Source organism: Drosophila ananassae, chromosome 2R, assembly GCF_017639315.1.
Source record: "Drosophila ananassae strain 14024-0371.13 chromosome 2R, ASM1763931v2, whole genome shotgun sequence".
In the NCBI taxonomy this organism is placed as follows: domain Eukaryota; kingdom Metazoa; phylum Arthropoda; class Insecta; order Diptera; family Drosophilidae; genus Drosophila; species Drosophila ananassae.
The window spans coordinates 23215818-23239057 of NC_057928.1; the positions used below are offsets into that span (position 1 = coordinate 23215818).

General features: G+C 46.9%; 8 protein-coding genes across 22 annotated transcripts in view; 4 read left to right on the forward strand and 4 right to left on the reverse strand.

The window, feature by feature from the left end:
- LOC6507281 (protein furry) overlaps nt 1-20599 on the forward strand; it is a 54887-nt gene extending 34288 nt beyond the window's left edge. For 4 of the 15 annotated variants that reach the window (XM_032453793.2, XM_032453791.2, XM_032453801.2 and 1 more), the window contains 16 exons: nt 164-283; nt 350-483; nt 566-664; nt 754-888; nt 961-1132; nt 1193-1301; nt 1367-1702; nt 14520-16131; nt 16190-16696; nt 17008-17640; nt 17910-17939; nt 18335-18382; nt 18491-19450; nt 19511-19756; nt 19815-20181; nt 20241-20599. In XM_032453793.2, coding sequence (XP_032309684.1) covers nt 164-283; nt 350-483; nt 566-664; nt 754-888; nt 961-1132; nt 1193-1301; nt 1367-1702; nt 14520-16131; nt 16190-16696; nt 17008-17640; nt 17910-17939; nt 18335-18382; nt 18491-19450; nt 19511-19756; nt 19815-20181; nt 20241-20425 — 5693 coding nt within the window. In that variant the 3' untranslated portion in view covers nt 20426-20599. The remainder of the gene's footprint in view (nt 1-163; nt 284-349; nt 484-565; nt 665-753; nt 889-960; nt 1133-1192; nt 1302-1366; nt 1703-14519; nt 16132-16189; nt 16697-17007; nt 17641-17909; nt 17940-18334; nt 18383-18490; nt 19451-19510; nt 19757-19814; nt 20182-20240) is intronic. The other 11 variants (XM_032453798.2, XM_032453803.2, XM_014909648.3 and 8 more) reach the window with 6 other exon arrangements.
- LOC6507776 (serine protease 1) lies at nt 1725-6781 on the reverse strand. Its single transcript, XM_001956291.4, has 2 exons — nt 6378-6781; nt 1725-2218 (listed from the first exon to the last, which is right to left on the reverse strand). The coding sequence occupies exons 1-2, from the start codon at nt 6736-6738 to the stop codon at nt 1773-1775; spliced, it is 807 nt and encodes a 268-aa protein (XP_001956327.3). The 5' UTR covers nt 6739-6781; the 3' UTR covers nt 1725-1772.
- Nucleotides 3256-4150, forward strand: LOC26514947 (serine protease 1). Its single transcript, XM_014910199.3, has one exon. The coding sequence runs from the start codon at nt 3271-3273 to the stop codon at nt 4057-4059; it is 789 nt and encodes a 262-aa protein (XP_014765685.1). The 5' UTR covers nt 3256-3270; the 3' UTR covers nt 4060-4150.
- LOC6507774 (serine protease 1) lies at nt 8016-8918 on the reverse strand. The gene has a single exon (XM_001956289.4). The coding sequence runs from the start codon at nt 8892-8894 to the stop codon at nt 8106-8108; it is 789 nt and encodes a 262-aa protein (XP_001956325.1). The 5' UTR covers nt 8895-8918; the 3' UTR covers nt 8016-8105.
- Nucleotides 9813-10700, forward strand: LOC26514843 (serine protease 1). The gene has a single exon (XM_014910186.2). The coding sequence runs from the start codon at nt 9837-9839 to the stop codon at nt 10623-10625; it is 789 nt and encodes a 262-aa protein (XP_014765672.2). The 5' UTR covers nt 9813-9836; the 3' UTR covers nt 10626-10700.
- On the forward strand, nt 11209-12137 carry LOC26514172 (serine protease 1). Its single transcript, XM_014910098.3, has one exon. It carries the CDS (start codon nt 11289-11291, stop codon nt 12093-12095), a length of 807 nt encoding a protein of 268 aa, XP_014765584.2. The 5' UTR covers nt 11209-11288; the 3' UTR covers nt 12096-12137.
- LOC6507773 (serine protease 1) lies at nt 12141-13048 on the reverse strand. The gene has a single exon (XM_001956288.4). The coding sequence runs from the start codon at nt 13001-13003 to the stop codon at nt 12239-12241; it is 765 nt and encodes a 254-aa protein (XP_001956324.1). The 5' UTR covers nt 13004-13048; the 3' UTR covers nt 12141-12238.
- LOC6507772 (serine protease 1) lies at nt 13175-14451 on the reverse strand. Its single transcript, XM_001956287.4, has 3 exons — nt 14433-14451; nt 14276-14301; nt 13175-14210 (listed from the first exon to the last, which is right to left on the reverse strand). The coding sequence occupies exons 1-3, from the start codon at nt 14449-14451 to the stop codon at nt 13482-13484; spliced, it is 774 nt and encodes a 257-aa protein (XP_001956323.2). The 3' UTR covers nt 13175-13481.
- Nucleotides 20600-23240: the final 2641 nt, after the last annotated feature.

Here is a 23240-nt window from a genome sequence, read left to right on the forward strand (position 1 = left end):
AAGTATTGTTGGCCAAAAGCCGCAGCAGTCGCCTTTGGGAAATCCCCGAGTGCGGTGCTCCAAAATGGTAGTGCTGAGTGCACATCCGAATCCCGGCGGGCCTTTACGTAAACTCTTATGAATAAATTAACTAAATTGGTCGTCATTCTTGTATTCTTTGCAGAGGACGACAAGGTGGGCACTCTGGATGTCCTGCTGAGCAGTGCCTACTGTCGGTCGCAGCGGTTCCTGTCCAAGCAGCTGGCCCAACTACGCCCGGAGCTCACCATGTCCATATTTTCAGGTGAGTAACCACAACTCTCCCCTTAAACTTAAACCACAACTTCTTCTTTGTCGGTGCCGATTACAGAAATCACACATCGCTTCCAAAGCGCTCGAGAGGATGTAAGGGCCCTGCTGCTGCAGTGCCTCTTGCCCTGGCTGCAGAACATGGAACTGGTGGCCACCAGTGTGCCACCCGCCACGCCCCTGTCCTACATTATGGTAAGCCAGGCATGAAATTGCTTTCCGCCTCTTTTCCGGCAAACGAATTCGTTGACTCGTCGACTTTCCCATTTTTTCGCAGTATTTCCCGGACTCAGGGACACGAGGTCGTCGCGAGGGCACCGGCTCCACCGAGGCAACTGAAATGATTCTCAACAATCTCTTCTACATCACGGCCAAGGTACGTAATGGATATATGGGCTTCCACGTCGCTGCACACCTGCTCCCGGACCTCTATAATCTTTAATATGGTTCATGTTTCCACTATAGTTCTCGGACGCCCATCCGCGGGACATCGAGGAGCTGTGGGGCACCCTCTGCCAATTTTGGCCCAACAACCTTAAGGTCATTTTGCGGTATTTGGTCATCATGAGTGGCATGGCGCCCACCGAACTGCTGCCCTACGTAAGATATTCTCCGCCATTGACAGTAATATAGAGTGTAATGAAATTGGTTTTTTAATCCCCTCTTAATCAGGCCAAGCGAGTGGCGCTCTATCTGGCCCGCAGTTGTCCGGACCGCCTGCTGGACGAGCTCATGGCCGAGCTGCAGACAGTGGAGACACTAAATTGCTTGATTGAAAGGACAGAGACACCGCCCTTCTATCGCTTGACCAGCATGCGGAAAGCTTCCAGCCACAGTGCCGATGGTAAGTCTTGAGATTTATAATCCCGAAACTACTTTACTTTAAATTATTTTCTTCCTTCAGGTCAAGCAGGGGTAGGGGGAATCAACGACTCCAGGATCCAAGATCTGGCCGTGGAAAAGGGCACAATTCACACCAAGCGTCACAGTGGCGAGGATCCCATTAAAATAGGGCAAGTCCAGATGGATACACTCGATTATATTAAGTAGAAACTAATACTCTTTGTACCTCCTTTAGAACCTGCAAGTCTGACAGTGGAATCCGTGCTTACACCCATGCTGCAGCCGCAGCTGCTGCCGCCGCCGTCACCCCAGGATCGAATGGAAATCGTCCGCCCAGAGGAGCTGACAAAATCCGTGCTGCATCAGGTCCTTCCATCTTACCAAGGCCGGAGGACATCCTAATTAACGATCCAGAACTACGACAGGAGGAGAATGTTGAGCTGCGCGGAGCCTCCGATGCTGCTGCCAACGCTCATCCGCATCCTTTGCCCATGCCGGAATACGGCGGGTACTTTGCCCCGCTTACCGAGTTTCTGCCGGATGTTAGTTTACCCATCAGCGGATTCCACAGGTGAGTGTTAGACATGTACGAGTATTCTGGCATTAGTATTTATTTAAAATAGTTAAGAATAGACAAATATTTAGTAAGAAACGCCAGTGTTGTCGTTGATCCATCCCAAGTAATCGGAGACGCGAGTGTATCCGGAGGGACCACCGTGGCAGCCGACGGAGGCGAAGGTGATCACTCCCACCAGGCGTGGGTTGTCCAGAGTGACCAAGGGACCGCCGGAGTCGCCTCCGCACACGGAGTGGCCATCGGTGCGGCGGGTGCACATGTCAGTGCTGGCCACGGTGCCGTAGGCCTGCTCGCACTCGCTGTTGCTGATGATCTGGACCTCCATGCACTGCAGCCAGGTGGCCAGGTCGCCGTTGTCCATGCCGCCCCATCCACAGGCCAGGCACCAGGTGTCCACGAAGCGGTCGCTGGCCTCGCTCTGGCTGGGCAGAGCCACCTTGTTGATCAGGTCCGTGAAGTCCACCCAGGGGGTGCGGATCAGACCGATGTCGCGGCCCCCCTCGGCGGGAACGAGTTAACAAGAACAGATTCATGGTTGCCGAGAAACTTGGCCACAGTATTGTGTTGATCGGCTTTTATACGATCCTGGAGAAGGTGATAAGAACGTATGATAAGAAATAATGGCTGATTTCTTCAGTTTTATTGCGAATTAGCATCTTGGGGGGTTTCAGCCACTTCAGGCTTTGGTTATCGAAATGCAAAGTATAACTCTATAAATCCAATGTGTCAGATTGCAGGAGATCTATAAATCAGTAGCTGATATGGCTAATTTCTAAATAATAATGTTGTTAACTTTCGCTTAATGCATAAAATATACAAAATTAAGAGGTCACTCTCATTCAGAAGTCCTATTTTTTAAAATCTCAGATACCAAACTATAACTAGATTAAACTATATTAGGAAGATATTTTAAGTAAATTCATAGATTAATTACTTCACACTTTTATAAACATTAGTACCTTAATAACTTAGTAAATTCTATCTACAACACTCTAGTTAACATAGAGCCCACAAAAGTCCACGTTAAGTTAACATTTCTAACATAACACAGTCCAGGCACTCTTCACTGCCAGTAGGTGATGAACTTCACTGTTAGCAATAGAATTCACAATATATAACATTTAAGAAAAAGCTTATAATGTGAATACTTGCCAATAATATGAGATAAAGAAAAATCTTTATACAAATACAACACACTAAAAAATTCACTCCATAACCCATAGAATATGTTTTAGTATTTATTTAGTATAGTTTATTTAAATTAATTTCTTGCGCTGGGTAGTGTTTGCAATATGAAAGCTGCAGCACATAAGACTACAGTGGTTGAGGGACCCTAACTGGCTATCTAAGTTCTGGCTATCTGGCCTAGAAGAACAAACACACACTCCAGTTAATATTGACAGCTGAGATATTAGCTTCGATTGTCTGCCGATATTTCTGGCTGCACTGAATGAGTTTTTGCGATATGAGAGATCATTGATTAATTCTGAAGGCTTATCACCCGCTCGCGAATCGTATAAAAGCCGGCTGCTTCGAGGGGGATCCTAAGTTTCTTCGCAACCATGAAACTGTTCTTGCTTACCTTCGCAGCGGCTTTGGCCCTGGCCTCCGCCGGTCGCTTTGACTACCGCACCGCCCAACTCCCCAGGGTCACCATTGAGGAGAGTCCCGAGGGCCGCATCGTCAACGGCTACCCGGCATACGAGGGCAAGGCTCCCTACATCGTTGGTCTGTGGATCCGCACTGATGGCAGCAACTCCGCCGCCGTCGGAGGAGGCTCCATCATTGCCAACAACTGGGTCCTGACCGCCGCTCACTGCCTGACCACCGACTCCGTGGACATCCACTACGGTTCCAACTGGGGCTGGAAGGGTGCCTTCTCCCACAACGTGCGCCGCGACAACTTCATCAGGCATCACGACCACGACATCGGTCTGATCCGCACCCCGTGGGTGGACTTCAACCACCTGGTCAACAAGGTCGCCCTTCCCAGCTTCAACGAGGAGCACGACCGCTTCACCGACACCTGGGCCGTCGCCTGCGGATGGGGTGGCATGGACAACGGAAACCTCGCCGAATACCTGCAGTGCATGGACGTCCAGATCATCAGCAACAGCGAGTGCGCCCGGACCTACGGAGCTGTCTCCGACCAGGATCTGTGCACCCGTGCTGCCGATGGCCACTCCGTGTGCGGAGGTGACTCCGGTGGCCCCCTGGTCACACACGACAACCCTCGTCTCGTCGGAGTGATCACCTGGGCTATCGTTGGCTGCCACGGCGGTCCTTCGGGATACACCCGTACCACCGACTACCTTGGATGGATCCGCGACCACACTGGCATCTCCTACTAAAATCTTTTCCAACAGGAGTAGTTTATGGCTGAGTGGAGGTTTCCTTTGCAAGGACATTGCTACTTCAAATAAAATCATTCGAAAACTGCAATATTCAACTTTTTATATTGAGAACTTATTTCCTTTGCCTTATTTCCTCAAGTACTGTATGAGTTGGCCGAGATGGTCGACTATATTCTATAGAATACTTTTCTATTGGATATCCTATAATATAAATTAATTGAGCTTTCAAGGGGAAGTTTCAGTCGTTTCATATTATACTAAATTCAATTATACTAAACAGTTCATATGTTTATACTCAAAGATTATAAAACAGCCTTTCTCAATAGTTTTTGACGTAAAGCTCCCAAATCAAAAACAATTGAAGCAACAGATATAAAACGGCAAAACGCATAGTTTATCAACTTAAACCATTTTTCATTAGGTCTATTAAAAAAAACCTCTTAAAGAGGTAAAAAGGCGAAAAAGGTATAGAAAATAACACATTAAAAGTGATTGAAAAGTAAATATGTTTCTCATTAGGGTTTGAAAAAAGTGGAGTCACAATTACGAGATATAGTATAGTTTCTTTTTCTTTAATTTCCTAATTAAAATTTATTAACCTCTTAGCAGTTCAAAAAGGCAAGAAAAAACTCTTTATTATACTGATTACTTTGTTTCTTTACAAAACTTTTAGCTGGTGGCGCTGTTTCTCTGCCATTTTATATATATTTTCTTGTAAAACATTGTGGGATAAAGTAATATACATATATGTGTTGCACAATGAAGTATTAAGTTTCTATAAACATTTTGATAATTTTATTTTCAACAACAAGCTTGTAGACTACGCGTTTTTGAGTGCAATTGCCCTTTTGTGTTCACGAGTGCATCCAAATAACTAAACAATGAAAGCTGAAAAGCATCTAAGAGTGGTCGATAACTGCTGACAAGATAATTGTAACTAGGGCAGATATTTTACTCAATTCAGAGTGCAATAATGCAATAAATTTGATTCATGATTTGTTTTCCAATGGTCTTTGTTCTACGGAGAGTTTGGCAAGACAAATTCCCATTGTGTTTGCGAATAATAAACGCGAACCATGACTTGCCACAGACGTTTAATTGATTAATTCCTTCAATGGGAAATCGGATTGGTTAATCAGAATTTTGTACAGACCGAAGAGATTTCATTTCTTAGCCATGTTTATCATAAAGTTGCTTTTTCTATCATATCCCTTGCCAAATCTATCTTGCACCTAAAATATCTATATTTTTTGGTAGACGGAAATGAATATTAAGTTTTGAATAAGATTAGATTTGGGGCACACGCGTCAAAACAAACAAGCCCCTTAAAAGGGCAGATAAGTCTGCCGAAAGTACCCCCAGCTATTTTTTTTTAAAGACATTTAATCATCACGCACAAAAATATGATAAGCCGTTTTAAATATTATTTAGATAACTGAATGAACTTTTTTTCTTATTTTTCTAAGATGGGAAAAATTTATCATTTGCTAATAGAAACGTCAAAAATGTTTTATTTAATGAAATATTTATAGTCTTTAATCTAAAGGCTTATCCCATCCCTTGCAAAATACTCTTTTTTATTACCATATCTCGGTTTCGCCAATTCGTTCAGAGTTTTCTCTTAAGGATAGCATTTGCGATGATCATCGTACCTTTCCAGTAACATTAAAAAAGTGGTTCAATAACATTTTTGATTTTATATATACACCGTATATGCCGTATACACCCCCATATTTTTGGAAAGAACTAAAATTTGTTTTCTAGAGTATAGAAAAGTTTCAGAAAAATAAAATTTTTGTAATTTTTATAAACCATTTATTTGAAAAAGCTATGTCCTTGCAAAGGAAACCTCTGCTCAGCCATAAGCAGCTCCTGTTAAAAAAGATTTTAGTAGGAGATGCCAGTGTGGTCGCGGATCCATCCAAGGTAGTCGGTGGTACGGGTGTATCCCGAGGGACCGCCGTGGCAGCCAACGATAGCCCAGGTGATCACTCCGACGAGACGAGGGTTGTCGTGTGTGACCAGGGGGCCACCGGAGTCACCTCCGCACACGGAGTGGCCATCGGAAGCACGGGTGCACAGATCCTGGTCGGAGACAGCTCCGTAGGTCCGGGCGCACTCGCTGTTGCTGATGATCTGGACGTCCATGCACTGCAGGTATTCGGCGAGGTTTCCGTTGTCCATGCCACCCCATCCGCAGGCGACGGCCCAGGTGTCGGTGAAGCGGTCGTGCTCCTCGTTGAAGCTGGGAAGGGCGACCTTGTTGACCAGGTGGTTGAAGTCCACCCACGGGGTGCGGATCAGACCGATGTCGTGGTCGTGGTGGCTGATGAAGTTGTCGCGGCGCACGTTGTGGGAGAAGGCACCCTTCCAGCCCCAGTTGGAACCGTAGTGGATGTCCACGGAGTCGGTGGTCAGGCAGTGAGCGGCGGTCAGGACCCAGTTGTTGGCAATGATGGAGCCTCCTCCAACGGCGGCGGAGTTGCTGCCATCAGTGCGGATCCACAGACCAACGATGTAGGGGGCCTTGCCTTCAGTTGCCGGGTAGCCATTGACGATGCGGCCCTCGGGAGTCTCCTCAATGGTGACCCTGGGGAGCTGGGCGGTACGGAAATCGAAGGGACCGGCGGAGGCCAGGGCCAGAGCCGCTGCGAAGGTAAGCAGGAACAGTTTCATGGCTGCGAAGAAACTTAACACTCCCTTCGAAGCAGACAGCTTTTATACGATTTCCAGCGGAAGAGCTCTCCATTATAATCAAGTATATCTATGAATCAAGACCCTATCGGCTCACGAAGCCAATCCACTCAAAGAACTACTCCATTGTAATCAATAATTTTAATATCAATTCGAGGGGGACACTTCTCTAAGGAAAGTGCTATTTATAGTTGAACATTTTTAATTTTTGAAACCTTTAGCTTAATCAATTTATATATCAAGAAATGTATGAATCTTTGCTGCTGAAAAATCGCAACATTAATATAAGAAAAGGAAATTGAGAAGTTTCCTTTTTTTTATGCGCAGATCATTAAAGATTTAATCTAATAGATTTAAATCAGATGTCTTGCAAATTATACGGTCTAGCCTTCGCAGGAAGTCTTTTTTTTTGTGTTTGTTTTTTGATGTTTATGTTGATTGATATATAATGTTACTAAAAAAGAGAGGAAATCTATTTTCTAGCTAGTGGCAGCTTATATTATTATTAGATATATATCGGGGCGTATATAGTTAGCCGATTGTTATGGGAATTTTACTATCATCCCCTAGCATCTTTAAAAATTGCCCTGCTATTTATCCCTACACCTTTGGCAAATCGAATTAGTTTGCCCAAAACGTATAAAATTATTTTATTAAAATCTCTATAAAGTCCCTCTCTACTTGCTTAAAAAAACACAAAGTTCTGCCAATTCCAATAATTTAGGTTTATTACAGCTATAGGATATAGTTAGCCGATCCCGGCCCTTTCGACTTATATACTGCGTACAAGGGAAAGAAGGATGTGTGCAATGATTGAAGTTGATTGCTTTAAAACTGAGAGAATAGTTTGTGTTTAAGCAGACTGAGGGACATGCTTAAGAACATATACATATACTTTAAAGGGTCAGAAATGTCTCCTTAAGTTCATTGCACACTTTTGACCAACATTATAATACCCTCTGCAGGGGTATAACAACCTAAAATGTAAAGTGGGAAGTCTATTTCCTAAAATATCTAACTTATTGTAGTTACAAAAAACTAAAACATAGTTATATTTTCTTCTGGTGGAGATGTTTAAAATTTAGCCCTGTAGAAGTTGTTTTAAAATATTTGATTAAACGAGAGTATTTCTGTATAATCTTGCATGAGAAAAATATTAATTTTGGGTTTTGTTTTAAATTTTTATCTAAAAAATTTTAATCTCTCGATAAACATTTTTTTTGAAAAGCCCACCCCAATATATTCGAAAAGAAGTAAAATGAATTTTTATAAAGCATTTATTTGAAACAGCTATGTCCTTGCAAAGAAAACCTCTGCTCAGCCATCAGCAGCTCCTGTTAAAAAAGATTTTAGTAGGAGATGCCAGTGTGGTCGCGGATCCATCCAAGGTAGTCGGTGGTACGGGTGTATCCCGAGGGACCGCCGTGGCAGCCAACGATAGCCCAGGTGATCACTCCGACGAGACGAGGGTTGTCGTGTGTGACCAGGGGGCCACCGGAGTCACCTCCGCACACGGAGTGGCCATCGGAAGCACGGGTGCACAGATCCTGGTCGGAGACAGCTCCGTAGGTCCGGGCGCACTCGCTGTTGCTGATGATCTGGACGTCCATGCACTGCAGGTATTCGGCGAGGTTTCCGTTGTCCATGCCACCCCATCCGCAGGCGACGGCCCAGGTGTCGGTGAAGCGGTCGTGCTCCTCGTTGAAGCTGGGAAGGGCGACCTTGTTGACCAGGTGGTTGAAGTCCACCCACGGGGTGCGGATCAGACCGATGTCGTGGTCGTGGTGGCTGATGAAGTTGTCGCGGCGCACGTTGTGGGAGAAGGCACCCTTCCAGCCCCAGTTGGAACCGTAGTGGATGTCCACGGAGTCGGTGGTCAGGCAGTGAGCGGCGGTCAGGACCCAGTTGTTGGCAATGATGGAGCCTCCTCCGACGGCGGCGGAGTTGCTGCCATCAGTGCGGATCCACAGACCAACGATGTAGGGAGCCTTGCCCTCGTATGCCGGGTAGCCGTTGACAATGCGGCCCTCGGGACTCTCCTCGATGGTGACCCTGGGGAGCTGGGCGGTGCGGAAATCGAAGGGACCGGCGGAGGCCAGGGCCAGAGCCGCTGCGAAGGTAAGCAAGAACAGTTTCATGGTTGCGAAGAAACTTAACTTTCCCTTCGAAGCATACTGCTTTTATACGATTTCCAGCGGAAGAGCTCTCCATTATAATCAAGTATATTGATTGTACAGGTCCTATCGGCTCACGCAGCCTACCACTCCAAGAACTACTCTATTGTAATCAATAATTTTAATATCAATTCGAGGAGGTCTCTTGTCTAAAGAAAGTGCTGCTTGTACTTGAAAGTTTTAAGTTTTTAAAAACCTTTAGATTGATTTAGTTATGAACAAAATTTTAACTTAAGAAATATATGAATCTTTTGTAGCCTAAACGCGATTGATAAAGACGATTGATAAAGATTTAATTTACAACATTTAAATTGGATTTCTTGGCAATGATCCTGTCTAGCCTTCGCAGGGATATTGCACTTTACATACATTCCAGTCATATAGAATTTATCAAAAATTCTTTTTAGTCATGTCGCTTTTAAGTGGGATGTGTATATGAGGAATATTTTCCGGCGTATACATCTTTAAAACTAACTAAATTAAGACTTCGTTCTTTTGCGACTGAGATGTTTATAATATTATATTGTTATTTTAATTTTGCAACAATTGAGTTACAACTGTGGACGTTATTTGATAACATTGGAGAACACCAGACAATTGATTTGGGAAAATTTTAATTCCGAGTTGTTTTTTAATATGCGTATCTAAAAATATTTTAATCTTGCGATTTGAATATTTTATCAAAACAAATCTTTCCGATTCATTATGAAGTCTGGGGTTGATAAAGCAAAGCACTTCAATTGATTAAAAAAGAAAGTAAATAAAAAAAATAGGGCAAGTGAGCTTATTTCTGAGTGGCTCTGAGTTCCAAGATCTTATTGATAGCTGTGGAGAGGTCTGCACATCCGCTGACGAACCGCATAAATACCTACTTCTTCGAAAGAAAACCTAAGTTTTCCAACAGCCATGAAACTGTTCTTGCTTACCTTTGCTGCGGCTCTGGCTCTGGCCTCCGCCGGTCGCTTCGACTACCGCACCGCCCAGCTCCCTAGGGTCACCATCCAGGAGACCCCCGAGGGCCGTATCGTCAACGGCTACCCGGCACCCGAGGGCAAGGCCCCCTACATCGTCGGTCTGCTGATCCGCACTGACGGAAGCAACGGCGCCGCCGTCGGAGCTGGCTCCATCATCTCCAACGACTGGGTCCTGACCGCCGCTCACTGCCTGACTACCGACTCTGTGGACATCCACTACGGTTCCAACTGGGGCTGGAAGGGATCCTTCTCCCACAACGTGCGCCGCGACAACTTCATCAGCCACCACGACCACGACATCGGTCTGATCCGCACCCCGTGGGTGGACTTCAACAACCTGGTCAACAAGGTCGCCCTTCCCAGCTTCAACGAGGAGCACGACCGCTTCACCGACACCTGGGCCGTCGCCTGCGGATGGGGTGGCATGGACAACGGAGACCTTGCCGAATGGCTTCAGTGCATTGATGTCCAGATCATCAGCAACAGCGAGTGCGACCAGACCTACGGACATGTCTCTGACCAGGATATGTGCACCCGCATGAGCGACGGCAAGTCCGCCTGCGGTGGTGACTCCGGTGGCCCCCTCGTCACACACGACAACCCTCGTCTCGTGGGAGTGATCACCTTCGGCTCCGTGGGCTGCCACAACGGTCCTTCGGGCTACACCCGCACCACCGACTACCTGGGATGGATCCGCGATCACACTGGCATCTCCTACTAAAATATTTTCGAATGAGAGTGTTTTGCGGTCTGAAAGGACAACACCACTCTTAATAAATTCTTGGCATAACTTTAATTGTTTTTAAAAATATTGGCATGGGATTTAAGGTTCAAGAGTGCCTTTCCAAAGCTCTTTTTCCTATAGATTAGAATTGCAACGATGTTATACTTCTTATGGTAGTGTGGTCTACTTTGCGGCTTCCATTATCGAGTAAAAATGGAAGTGAAAAAGTCAATAAAAGTTAAATTATTATTGGGTAGAATCGACAATAGTTTCTTCATTCATGAACCCCCTCTAATGTTTTTATAATAAATCGTATGGCGACAAATAAATTACTTCTGCTGACTCCATAAATTAAAAACAAAAAACTAACAACTGTAAAAAACTAGTTTAATCGTTTCAATAAAATTAATTAAAAAGTTGAGTAGCACCATAAGTTAAATACTTAAGCTACAAGATTTCCTTTTGTTGTTAATTGTGTTGGCCCAGTCCGGAGGTCTTGGTGTGATAAGAAGTGACAGAGTGAAGACCTTTATAAATTAGAATAAAGTACTCTTGAGCGGAATAAAATTGGTTCTTCAACTGATATCAAGACCCTTATCTTCCTGCCAGCCCTATAAAATCGGCTCGCCCTCTTGGAGCAGGCTAAGTTTTCCTTCAACCATGAAACTGTTCTTGCTAACTCTCTCCGTGGCCCTGGCCGCGGTCTCCGCCACTCCGGCCCTGAACCGCACCGCTATGCTCCCGAGGGTTACCATCCACGAGGGACCCGACGGCCGCATCGTCAACGGCTACCCGGCGCCCGAGGGCAAGGCTCCCTACATCGTCGGTCTGCTGATCCGCACAGATGGTAGCAACGGAGCCGCCGTAGGTGCCGGCACCATCATCTCCAACGACTGGATCCTGACCGCCGCTCATTGCCTGACCACCGACTCCGTGGACATCCACTACGGCTCCAACTGGGGGTGGAAGGGATCCTTTTCCCAGAACGTTCGCCGCGACAACTTCATCAGCCACCCCAACTGGCCCGCCGAGGGTGGCCGCGACATCGGTCTGATCCGCACTCCCTGGGTGGACTTCAACAACCTGGTCAACAAGGTCGCCCTTCCCAGCTTCAACGAGGAGCACGACCGTTTCACCGACACCTGGGCCGTCGCCTGTGGATGGGGTGGCATGGACAACGGAGACCTTGCCGAATGGCTCCAGTGCATGGACGTCCAGATCATCAGCAACAGCGAGTGCGAGCAGGCCTACGGCACCGTGGCCAGCACCGACATGTGCACCCGCATGGCCGACGGCAAGTCATCCTGCGGCGGTGACTCCGGCGGTCCCCTTGTCACACACGACAACCCTCGCCTTGTGGGAGTGATCACCTTCGGCTCCGTGAGCTGCCATAACGGTCCCTCCGGCTACACCCGTGTCACTGACTACCTGGGATGGATCCGTGACCACACCGGCATTTCGTACTAGAGGAGCCTCCCGAATGAAATAAATTCCTTCACAAATTGCAAAGTATTGCTTTTGGAGCTCATCTTGGGAATATATTATAATGGGTGCATATGGTATTAGTATAAGGAATAGTTATAAAGTCAGAAGCCATGTCCAGTTCCGTGTTAGTAGTAAGCAATGCCTGACTTTTCCCGTATCCAGTCCAAGTGATCCGTAACTCTGGTGTAGCCGGAAGGTCCACTCTTGCAGCCCGCAGAGGCGAAAGTAATCACTCCAATCTGCATCGGATTGTCGTGGGTGACCAATGCTCCGCCGGAGTCTCCGCCACATACAGACTTTCCATCAGTTTGGCGGGTGCACATGTCCGTGCTGGCCACATTGCCATAGGACCTGGCACACTCGCTGTTGCTGATCACCTGGACGTCCATGCACTGCAGCCAGTTGGCCAACTGGCCGTTGGCCATTCCTCCCCAGCCGCAGGCCACGCACCACCAGTTCTCGAAGCGCTCGGCCTTCTGGCTGAACTTGGGCAGAACCACCTTGTTGATCCGGTCGTTGAAGTTCACGTGTGGGGTGCGGATCAGTCCGATATCATGGCCAGCGGTGTTGGGGTAGCCCGGGTGCCGGAAGAAGTTGTCCTTGTTCACATTCACTTTGAGCTGCCCGTCCCAGCCCCGATTGGAGCCGTAGTTGATCTCCACGGATTCGGTTGTCAGGCAGTGGGCCGCGGTCAGGACCCAGGTGTTGCCGATAACGGAACCGCCTCCTACGGCTCCATTGTTCAGGCGGAGACCCACCGCGTAGGGAGCCTTGCCCTCGTAGGCATTGTAACCATTGACGATAATGTTGTCCGGAGCCAAGGTCGTTCGATTTCGATGCCGGCGGGCAGTGGCGGTGGCCAGGAACAGAACCAGTAGCTCTAGCTTCATGCTTGTGCAGAACTTGGAAACCGTTTTCCGTAACTGATATTTTTATACCCCAAGAAGCGTTTTGCAACATCTGCTGGAAAGCAATTAGTTTTAAAACTCTGGAAAGTTATCAGCTTGTCGCGGCATTTGATGGATGCGGTCATTAAGTTAAATGTTTTTGCCATATAGGGTTTTTAATTAGGAATTAATTTCCCTTTTTAAAATCGTCTATTGATTACGAGTGTGCAAATAGCAAAATATCCATTTCTCTTTAAAATTCCATTTACAAACTATTTTAACTAAACACACCAATAATGGGACATTACATGGAAATGTATGTGTTCCCTAGATTTTAAAGCTAGTCTCTTGTTTCTTGTTGTAAATTCCCTAGCCAACTAAAATTTTATTATATGTAGCCTTATTTAAAGTGGTTATCATACATATTACATGAAAGAAGCCAGTCTATAACTTATTTAACTTCTTAGTGGACTGTCTTTGGCTAGTAATAAGCAATGCCGGATATTTGTCGGATCCAGTCCAGGAAGTCAGTAACACGAGTGTAGCCCGATGGACCTCCTTTGCATCCGGCAGACGCAAAGACAATGACACCAATCTGCATGGGATTGTCGTGAGTGACCAGTGCTCCGCCGGAATCTCCCCCGCATACGGACTTCCCGTCCGTGGTGCGGGTGCACATGATCGTGCTGGCCACATTGCCTTTGCCATAGGTTCGCTCGCACTCCGTGTTGCTGATCACTTGGACATCCATACACTGCAGCCACTTGGCCACTTGCCCGTTTCCGGTTTGGCCCCAGCCGCAGGCGACACACCACCAGTTCTCGAAGCGATCCCCCTTCTGGCTGAACTTGGGCAGGACTACTTTGTTGATCAGGTTATTGAAGTTCACGTGTGGGGTGCGAATCAATCCAATGTCATTTCCGGGAGTGTTGGGAAAGCCCGAAGGACGAAAGAAGTTGTCTTTGCCGACGGTGTGCTTGATCTGCCCGTCCCATCCTCTGTTGGATCCGTAGTTGACCACGACAGAGTCGGTGGTTAGACAGTGGGCGGCGGTCAGGACCCAGGTGTTGCCAATAATCGAACCTCCGCCCAAGGCTCCATTGCTCAGACGGAGACCCACCGCGTAGGGAGCCTTGCCCTCATAAGCATCGTATCCATTGACGATGATGTTATCCGGACCACTGGGAGCCAGGTTCGAGTGATTGCCATGCTAGCGTGCAGTGGCGTAGGTCAGGAACAGCAAAATGAGCTGTAGCTTCATGGTTCGATAGGAACTTGGAGCTCCAGTTGCGTTCCTCCTCCTTTTTATACCGAAATAGTGTTTCATAATCAAATATTTAAGAACTTTTACGGACCTACTATCAGGTCTTATGAATTCTTGATGGCTGTAATTAGTTTTTAAATTCTTTTGCCAATGGTTCTGGTTAGATACTTGGGGTAGTTTTTATCATAATTAGAGAATGGATAAGGTATTCCAAATAAAATATATTCTAACATTATTTTTGGTACATCCTTCCAGATGCAACGTGGCCGTCATGCTGCTAACCGACATTGTGGTTGATGGAATTCCCGCCATTGACTGGACCCTGCATCTGCCTTTGATGCTGCACATCCTGTTCCTGGGCCTCGATCACACCCGCATCATTGTCCGGGAGCACTGCAAGCAGCTGTGTGTAAACCTGCTGATCGTCTTGGCCGAGCACAATGACCACCTGACCGTGGCCCGCATCCTGCTGAACAGCGAGACCAGCAAACTGGACCTAGGACTGACTGTGCCTGCCCTGCCCGTGATCGACAACAATTTCACGGAGTTCCACCAGCAATTCGATAGCTATTTGCTCCATGTGAGTCCCCAGGCGACTGCCTATGCCCTGCAGCACAACCTCTCCAGCTCCACGATCATTGCGGCGCATTCCTCGTCGGTCTCCGGATCAAACCAACAGAATCTGCCGCATACTCCGCAGAACCAGCAGCAGACTGGATCGCAGAATAACCAGAATACCACACCACCTGGCTTGGCTGCCACCCCAGCCGCGCTCCAGATAAATCCGAACAACACTGAGAACTCGGAGGTGCCGCTGATCCACCCCGACGAGCATGCTCCGCCCCAGCCGGGGCCCAGTATGCCCATAGCCCACGTAATCAAGAGTCTGCTGAAGTTCTTGGCCCAGGACACCTGCCAGCCACTGTGGAATTACGAGGATATAACCGCCAAGGTCTGGGCTGTCAAGTCCGCGGAGCAGCTGAGTTGTTTCCTCAAGCACATGGTCAAAGTGTTTGCGGATAGCTACCCTCAGGCGAGGATTGCCGAGCGCTGGGCCCAGACTGCCCTCCAGTTGGGACTGTCCTGCTCCTCGCGGCACTATGCCGGACGATGTCTGCAGATCTTCCGGGCCTTGAATGTGCCCATAAACTCTAGAATGCTATCCGATATACTCTCCCGGCTGGTGGAAACAGTGGCGGAGCAGGGTGAGGATATGCAGGGGTATGTGACGGAACTACTGCTGACTTTGGAGGCGGCTGTGGACAGCTTGGATTCTGACTTCCGCCCTCTCGACGTGATGAAGGATATCTTCAAGAGCACACCCAATCTGAACAACAAGGATGGCGGCCCCAACTCGATACTGCCTGGCAAAAAGTCCCCGTCGGGAATGACGCCACAGTCCTCGAATTTCTCCATACCCAGCCACGGTCGCAGCACCAGCTACTCCGTATCCTACTGCGGCCGGAAAGCCAACAACTCTCCGTGCGACAAGCAAGTAGAGCTGCGCAATCGCTCCTCCGGCATCGATCTGGAGCGTAGTGTCGTCTGCAAATTTGGGGTCGGCGGAGTGGGTGGAGTGGGAGCCGGTTCGGCTCTCTCCCGTTCCCGCAGCGCCCAAAGCCTGAAGATGCTCGGGGACACAGCCACGCAGGACGACAAGATGACCATTCTGGCGCAGCTATTCTGGTTGTCCGTGTCGCTTCTGGAGTCAGACTACGAGCATGAATTTATGTTGGCCCTGCGTCTGTTGACTCGAGTACTACATAGACTGCCACTGGATCGTCCGGATGCACGGGACAAGGTGGAGAAACTGCAGCAGCAACTTAAGTGGACAGCCTATCCGGGAGTCCATGCTCTTCTATTGAAGGTGAGTATTCATTGAGATTCTTAATAACTTCGTGAATTAAGTTATTATTTTATTTTAGGGCTGCACCCACAGTGCCACCTATGAGCCAACCATCACGCTGCTCTCGCAGTTCGCTCCACTCCTCACGCTTCCCGTCTGCGATCCCACCCAGAGCTGCGCCTTTCCCATGAATGTGATCGCCCTGCTGCCCTACATGCTGCTCCACTACGAGGATGCCAACGAGATCTGTATTCGGAGTGCGGAGAACATTGCCCAGGTGTCCACGGAGCTGGGAGCCAAGCTGGAGAACCTGGGCACAGTGATGACTCTGTACAGCAGGAAAACCTTCTGCAAGGAGTCGTTCCAATGGACCAAGTGTGTTGTCAAATATCTGCACGACACCTACGCCCACATGGGACTGCACATGGTGGCTTTCCTGATAGAAGTCCTGGAAAAAGGACCGCAGCAAGTGCAAGTTCCGGTTCTGAATGTGATCCATTGTATGCTGCACTACGTGGACTTGTCGGCTCCTCAGGCTCAGACCATAAATGCGGATTTGCTGAGGGCCATTGGAAAGTACTTGGATGTGAGTTTCCATAGTTTATAGATGAAGAAACCATTCAGAAACCATAATATTTCTGGGGGAAACCCAGAACCCTCTTCATTCTATTCTTGTTTCAATCGGACTGCCATATTTCAGTCAGGAAACGATAAGAAAAGTCATTTGTTTAAAAAGATAATTCTTTAGTCACAGTTCTCTGATAGCTTCCAATCTAATCTGAAGTACACGAGTTCCTCTTACTGATTGAATTAATTGGGTGGTAAAACCAAATCTAAGTGGGGCAGAAGATCAGGAGATTTTTAGTTTAATTAATAAATGTTTCTTTCCTTTGGCAGACGGTGAACTGGAAGGACTCACTGAAGATCCTGAAGCTGATTGTTACCCGCAGCTCCTCGCTGCAGGTCGTACCGCCCAGCGACGGCAGCAGCGCCGGCTTATCGTTCTCCTTCTATGGCGCATATCCGGACTCGGATATGTTCTGTAAAAAGGAACTGGCCGGTCGCACCATGGAGTTCACCTTCGATGTTTCGCAAACGCCTCTCATAGGACGACGGATCCTGCTGAAGACGGAAGACCCGGCGGCTGCCGGCTGTGCTGCCTCCACGACTGGCAGCTCCTCGCTGAACTCGACGTTGACGAATGCCACAACGGTGACGGTGGCACCGAGTGCTGCCCAGCAGCAGGCCAATGCCCAGCTGCAGCAGCAACGAGCCCACACCAATGTGGCAGCCATTGCGGCGGCCGCAGCAGCTGCTCAGCATCAGCAACAGCAGCAGGCCATCGGAGCCGGAAGCAGTGTGGTGGGCACCCCCAACTCTCCCCGACGGAGTGCCAGCCTGTCGCCGGCGGACACAGTGCCGCTAAGTGGATGGAAGCGGCCGTGGATGTCACAGTGCCGCGTGCGTGAGTGCCTGGTCAACCTCCTGACGACCTGCGGTCAGCGTGTGGGCCTGCCCAAGTCCCCATCGGTAAGTGCCATTCTCCAGGCTATTCACGGCTGCTTGTACATAGCCAGGTGCATGCCTTAGGCTCCCTAGAGCTAGACCCATCCCTCCCGGTCTCATGCATTTCTTACCATGCAATTATTTTCCTCTAACTCTTTTTCTTTCATGTAAACCAATACTCAAACAAAAAACCAAAAACCAAAAATACAAAAAAACCAACAACCAAAAATAAAACAACTAACACGCATTATCATCATTAACCAATCCGAAACCAAAAATCGAAACATATCTAGGACGATTTCATAAATTCAATTTGCTCAAAGGTAAAGGACACGTTTCTATGTGCCGCCTCAAGTTTCGCTTTTGTGTGTGTTTTCTTTTAAATGTTTTTACTTTTCTGTTAAAGCATGAAGTAGTTTAACGGAAAATTATATTATCGAAATTGTTCATAAAATAATTTAAATTTGAAAAAAATTGTTAAGAAGAATTCGCCATTTTTATTTATTTCTTCCTTTCCTGCTGCCCTCTTAAGTATGCTACAAAAAAGGCCGTGTCCTGAACTTGGCTTTTCTTTTTACTTTCCATAAGTTCCATCAACCCAGAAAAAAGCAATCCATTTGTTTTCGAGTTCTTTTATTCCGTTTGCATGTTTTGCATGTGTTTTTGTCACAAACTCTTCCTTTTGTTTATTTTTTTTGTCTTAAAAAAACACGTTTAGTCGTTGAGCACGTCACTACTAACAGGATCTATTGCGACCAGACAAAGCGTAAGCTTTATCTCTACTTTCTTTTACATCAAATATACAATTAATACTCTGAATGTTTGAAAAACTGTTTGGCGATTCAAACTAATGCCTTTTTTTTGTAACAACTAGGTTATATTCAGTCAGTCTTCGGATCTGATGGAGCGTCAATCTTCGGCTGCTTCTTCCACGGAAGAGACCTCTGGTCCCCAGGGAGATTTGAGCAGCGGCTCCCGGCGGGACGACGGCCAGCCCGACTTTACTGTCTTTAAGGACTTCGATTTCCTAGAGTACGAGGACAGTATTGCCGGCGAGTCCACGGATAACTTCAACTGGGGCGTGCGACGGCACCAGCTCTTCGAGGGCGATGAGGAGCGCCTTAATTGCGGCAGTGGTATCGGTGGCTCCATCAAAGGTGGCCATTCCTCCGCTCTCGAGGACAGCTTCAGTGACAAGACGCCCATACTGAGCAAGCGAAAGCGACAGACTGCCGACGATTCCTCCGACGAAGAGGCTGAATCTGAGTCACCATTGGACGAGGACCATCGCCAGTCCTTCTTGAAGTCCGGGTACAGTGCGGTGCCCCCCACATCGCTGAGCCTGCGTGAGCGGAGGCGTCGCAATTCAGTGTCGCGCAGTGACACCAGTGGCTCAAGTGCTGGTGATTTGGGTGACATTACGCCTTGCAATGCTTCACCCCACTTACCGGGCATCATTCGATTTGGAGCAGCTGTTCGGGACGAGGCGGAGGATAACTGGCGCCAGCAGCTGCAAGGAATGCTGGTCAACCAGCCATCGGCCCACACCTCGGAGCTGCTGCAGCAACTGCACCGACTGATCAAGGAGTTAACCTTCAAGACCATTAGTATTTCCAAGGAGGCCAAGAAGTTCTTTACCGGAATTGGATCTCAGCTTGGCAACCGTATCTCCCTGTTCACAGATTTGCTCAGCTCCCGGGCAGATCCTCCACAGGTTTGGTGCAGCGAGCAGCAGGCTACCACACCCAAGCTGTTTGAGACATTGCGGTTCAATGTTCTGGAGGTGCAGGAACATCTAGAGACCTTTTTCGACCGCAAGGATCAAGTTTTGGAGGTGAGTTTTACATAAACCATTTATTTATTACAAATTTTGAACAAAAATGAAATTTTACAGTGCCTGGACGCCGTGAAAACCAGTTGCAAGCTATCGCTTTTCAATGAGGCTGATGTGGCTGCATCTGGTCTAGAATTGCCCACCTCATCTAGCATAGCCTACATGCCGTTTGATCCTGCCTCCACTGAGGTGGTCCTGGACCTGGGTCGCTCTCTGTACAAGCTGATGTTCCAGCTGCTTCTATTGATTGAATCGAATCACAAGATATCCTCAAATGTGGTCAACCATTTCCGCATTAATGAAGACGTAAGCTAAATATGAATTTTTGTGAATTTTTAAGATTAATCTTTGACTTTCTCTGCAGATGCACGACATATCCGATCTCTATGCCCTTGTTCGCGATGCCCTGGTGCGCTACACAAGCGAAGCCGAGCTGGACTGCCTGGAGTCCTCCACTTCCACTGAGGGCGAGCACACGCCCACCCCCTCACCCGGCTTGCCCATGACTCAGGAGGAGTTCGAGGTGGGCCTGCACGAGCACATCGATCTGCAGCGCTGGCCCAGCGCCATTGCCCATGTGCGTCAATATCGTCGTGTCGCCACCCTGAATGCCGCTGGCGACCAGACCATGACCATTTTCACCTACAGTAGCCTAGACAACCGGCAGAAGTGGGACGAGATGTCTGTCATACTGAACGCATATGCTCATGGTATTATGAAGGATCGCACAGGTACGTTTCCACGACATTGTTAATGCATAAAGAGTAATTGGAGATTTCTACTCCTTCAGCAGAAGCCTTCATCGTATCCAAATCCGACTCGGAACTGTTCGAAATCTATGCCATTCTCTCAGAGAATCTATATCATGTATCCAGCGCTCTGACCAACATGGAAATAAGCATGAAGAGCTACTCCGCGGGCAGTGCATCGGGCAACCTTCATCGCAGCGAACAGGACATTGTGACAAATCTTTAAACTTATCCTTAGTCTAAGTATATCGCAGATAGGAAGACCCTTTTATATGTAATCTATTAGCTCATAAGCTGCATTCTAGACACTACTCCGTGTACGTAAGCGATCATTATTCTTTTGTGAGCGAACAAATGTGTTAGGTACGATCCAATTATGCAAATATATTTATCAATTACAGCACAATTTGTTTATCTTTAAATTCTGTACCGTATAAACCAAGTAACACATTTTAACAAAGAGACAAAGAGAAAAACTAGAGTGATTCAGTTAAGTAGTGCTACTCCTCGAATTTTGGCTGAATAGGAAAATATCAAAAACTTAAATTTTCGTGATGAAAAATTGTGTATAACTTGGCTAATACTTGTCAAATCCAGAAAAGGTATACATTCCCGATCATAGAACTCCGAGTAGCACCATTTTCAAACAAAACCTGGGTAACAAAAATTTTGACCCACTTTTCGATTTTAAAAATAGAGAAAAAAATTCAACCCGATTTTCGCGATTTTGGCAAGGGGTACCATCAGGATTTTTTGCAAAAATCGGCGAAAATTTTATTGTTCGATTTCAAAAAAACTTTTGATGCAGATCGAAGGACAATGATGTCCTGATTACGAAATGACATCCCTTTCCAAAATCCGTTTAGAAATAGCCGAGATATGAGCTTTGAAAATCCCGCCTTGGCGTCCAAAACGCGGCGCAAATTTCTCGAAATTCGTATGGCAGAAAATCTGAAGTACCAGGCGAACAGAAACCAGCAGAAGGTGGCCGAAACCAAGCAGTTCAAGCAGTGCAACGATTTTTCTGTTCTGAGGAAGGGAGACAGTATTAGTTTATGGCGGCATTTCGCCTCCCTTTCCCTCTAATGGTGAATATTCTTCAACTTCTTCTTGCTGAAAATTCAAAGAACTGTACTAAAATCCATGATGGCCGACTGTTCCCCAATCCCTGCATCCCAATTTCCAGTCCAGAACGGTAATATTCACTTAATGATGGCAAAGTTAAAACGACACACGTTGTTTTTCTGCGCGTGTCACGATTTGGGGCCAGCGTGAGCGAAAATGCATTGGATCCTATGGGGATCGTGGATCGTGCTGAGGTGGCGTGCCAAATGTCGTGCAAAATCACTCCTGCTCTCCCATCACTACGTCAGCTTAATATGTCTACCTGTCCCTCTCGGATGCATTATCTCGTTCTCCCCCATAGAGTATGATGCTGGGATCCCCATCCCATAAGGTACAATGGGGGGGTAGGGTGCCACCATAGCTGCCTTCCTCCCTTTCCCACACATGGCGCAATGGGAAAACATTTCTGAGAACTGCTTGAACTGCTTTCTCTTGACGACCTTCTGCTGGCTTCTGTTCGCCTGGTACTCCAAATCTGGCCACGGGGTAAACTCACTGAAATCGAGGAAAAATTTTGGCGCCGCTGGCTAAAATTTGATGAGATGGCATTTAAAAAATGATTTAAAAAAGGGTATTTGGGAAGGTTTCAACTATGAAATTATATTTTTTTGTTAAATATAAAAACTATATTATTTAAATATATTTTTTAAAATTTTTAAATCGATTTCCATATGGCTAAAATATGGACTTGAAAAGTGGTGATATTGCGCCGCCAAAAAAGTTGCGCCAATTGCTCGAAATTCGTATGGCAGAAAATCTGAAGTACCAGGCGAACAGAAATCAGCAGAAGGTGGATTTCCACCACCCCCTCACCCTCACTTCACCAGAAAAATGTCTCGATTATCCCTTAACTGTCCCCATGGGTTTAACATTCAAAGACAATTTTCGCATGCAAAGCTTTATTATTAGGGCAATAAAAACGCCCACTACTGCTTCCTTTTTATAATTTCAGCATTTTTAACTCGTTCTGTTTCATTTTTGGGTTGTTTTTTCTTCCAGTTGCATTTACATAATTTAAAATTTAGATTAATTAATGTTAAAGCCAAGTGAAGGGTTAACAGAAGTATTCTTGCGAAATATACAAAGCAACGGTACTGAAATCCATGATGGCCGACAGTTCGCCAATCCCGTCATTCAAATTTCCAGCCCAGAACGGTAATTTTCACCTAATGATGGCAGAATTAAAATGGCACACGTTGTTTTTCTGCGCGTGTCACGATTTGGGGCCAGCGTGAGCGAAAATGCATTGTTTTGTATGGGGGCTGTTACCGCGTGCAGAGAAATCGTGAGAACCGTGGCTCCAAGACACTCAGTACTGCCATCCCCAAGAGAGCCTCATTTGTTTCCCTGTCTCCCTCTTAGTGCATTGTCCCATTCCCCCCCATGAAGCTTAAGTTGCAGCCCCCATTGCATTAGGTGGAAAGGGAGGTAAGGCTTGGCCGTTACATATTCAGATCTGTTTGTCCCGCTCCCCCCTAATGACCAGAAAATAATTATTGCTCTGACGTCACTGCACTGCTTGAGCTGCTTGGTTTCGGCCACCTTCTGCTGGTTTCTGTTCGCCTGGTACTTCAGATTTTCTGCCATACGAATTTCGAGAAATTTGCGCCGCGTTTTGGACGCCAATGCGGGATTTTCAAAGCTCATATCTCGGCTAATTCTAAACGGATTTTGGAAAGGGATGTCATTTCGTAATCAGGACATCATTATCCTTCGATCTGCATCAAAAGTTTTTTGAAATCGAACAATAAAATTTTCGCCGATTTATGCAAAAAATCCTGATGGTACCCCTTGCCAAAATCGCGAAATTCGGGTTGAATTTTTTTTCTCTATTTTTAAAATCTTGGGATGCAGTTCGAAGGATATCGGTGTCCTGATAACAAAATGACATCCCTTTTCGAAATCCGTTTAGAAAC

Bases quoted from the DNA above. Each gene is read 5' to 3' on its own strand.
- LOC6507776 (XM_001956291.4), bottom strand. From the start codon at position 6,738: ATGAAACTGTTCCTGCTTACCTTCGCAGCGGCTCTGGCCCTGGCCTCC. The intron at 2,219-6,377 runs ACGACATCGGTC...CTTGTTAACTCG, and splicing joins CTTCATCAGCCACCACGACC to TTCCCGCCGAGGGGGGCCGC.
- LOC26514172 (XM_014910098.3), top strand. From the start codon at position 11,289: ATGAAACTGTTCTTGCTAACTCTCTCCGTGGCCCTGGCCGCGGTCTCC.
- LOC26514843 (XM_014910186.2), top strand. From the start codon at position 9,837: ATGAAACTGTTCTTGCTTACCTTTGCTGCGGCTCTGGCTCTGGCCTCC.
- LOC6507774 (XM_001956289.4), bottom strand. From the start codon at position 8,894: ATGAAACTGTTCTTGCTTACCTTCGCAGCGGCTCTGGCCCTGGCCTCC.
- LOC26514947 (XM_014910199.3), top strand. From the start codon at position 3,271: ATGAAACTGTTCTTGCTTACCTTCGCAGCGGCTTTGGCCCTGGCCTCC.
- LOC6507773 (XM_001956288.4), bottom strand. From the start codon at position 13,003: ATGAAGCTAGAGCTACTGGTTCTGTTCCTGGCCACCGCCACTGCCCGC.
- LOC6507772 (XM_001956287.4), bottom strand. The intron at 14,211-14,275 runs GTTCCTATCGAA...ACTGCACGCTAG, and splicing joins GAACGCAACTGGAGCTCCAA to CATGGCAATCACTCGAACCT.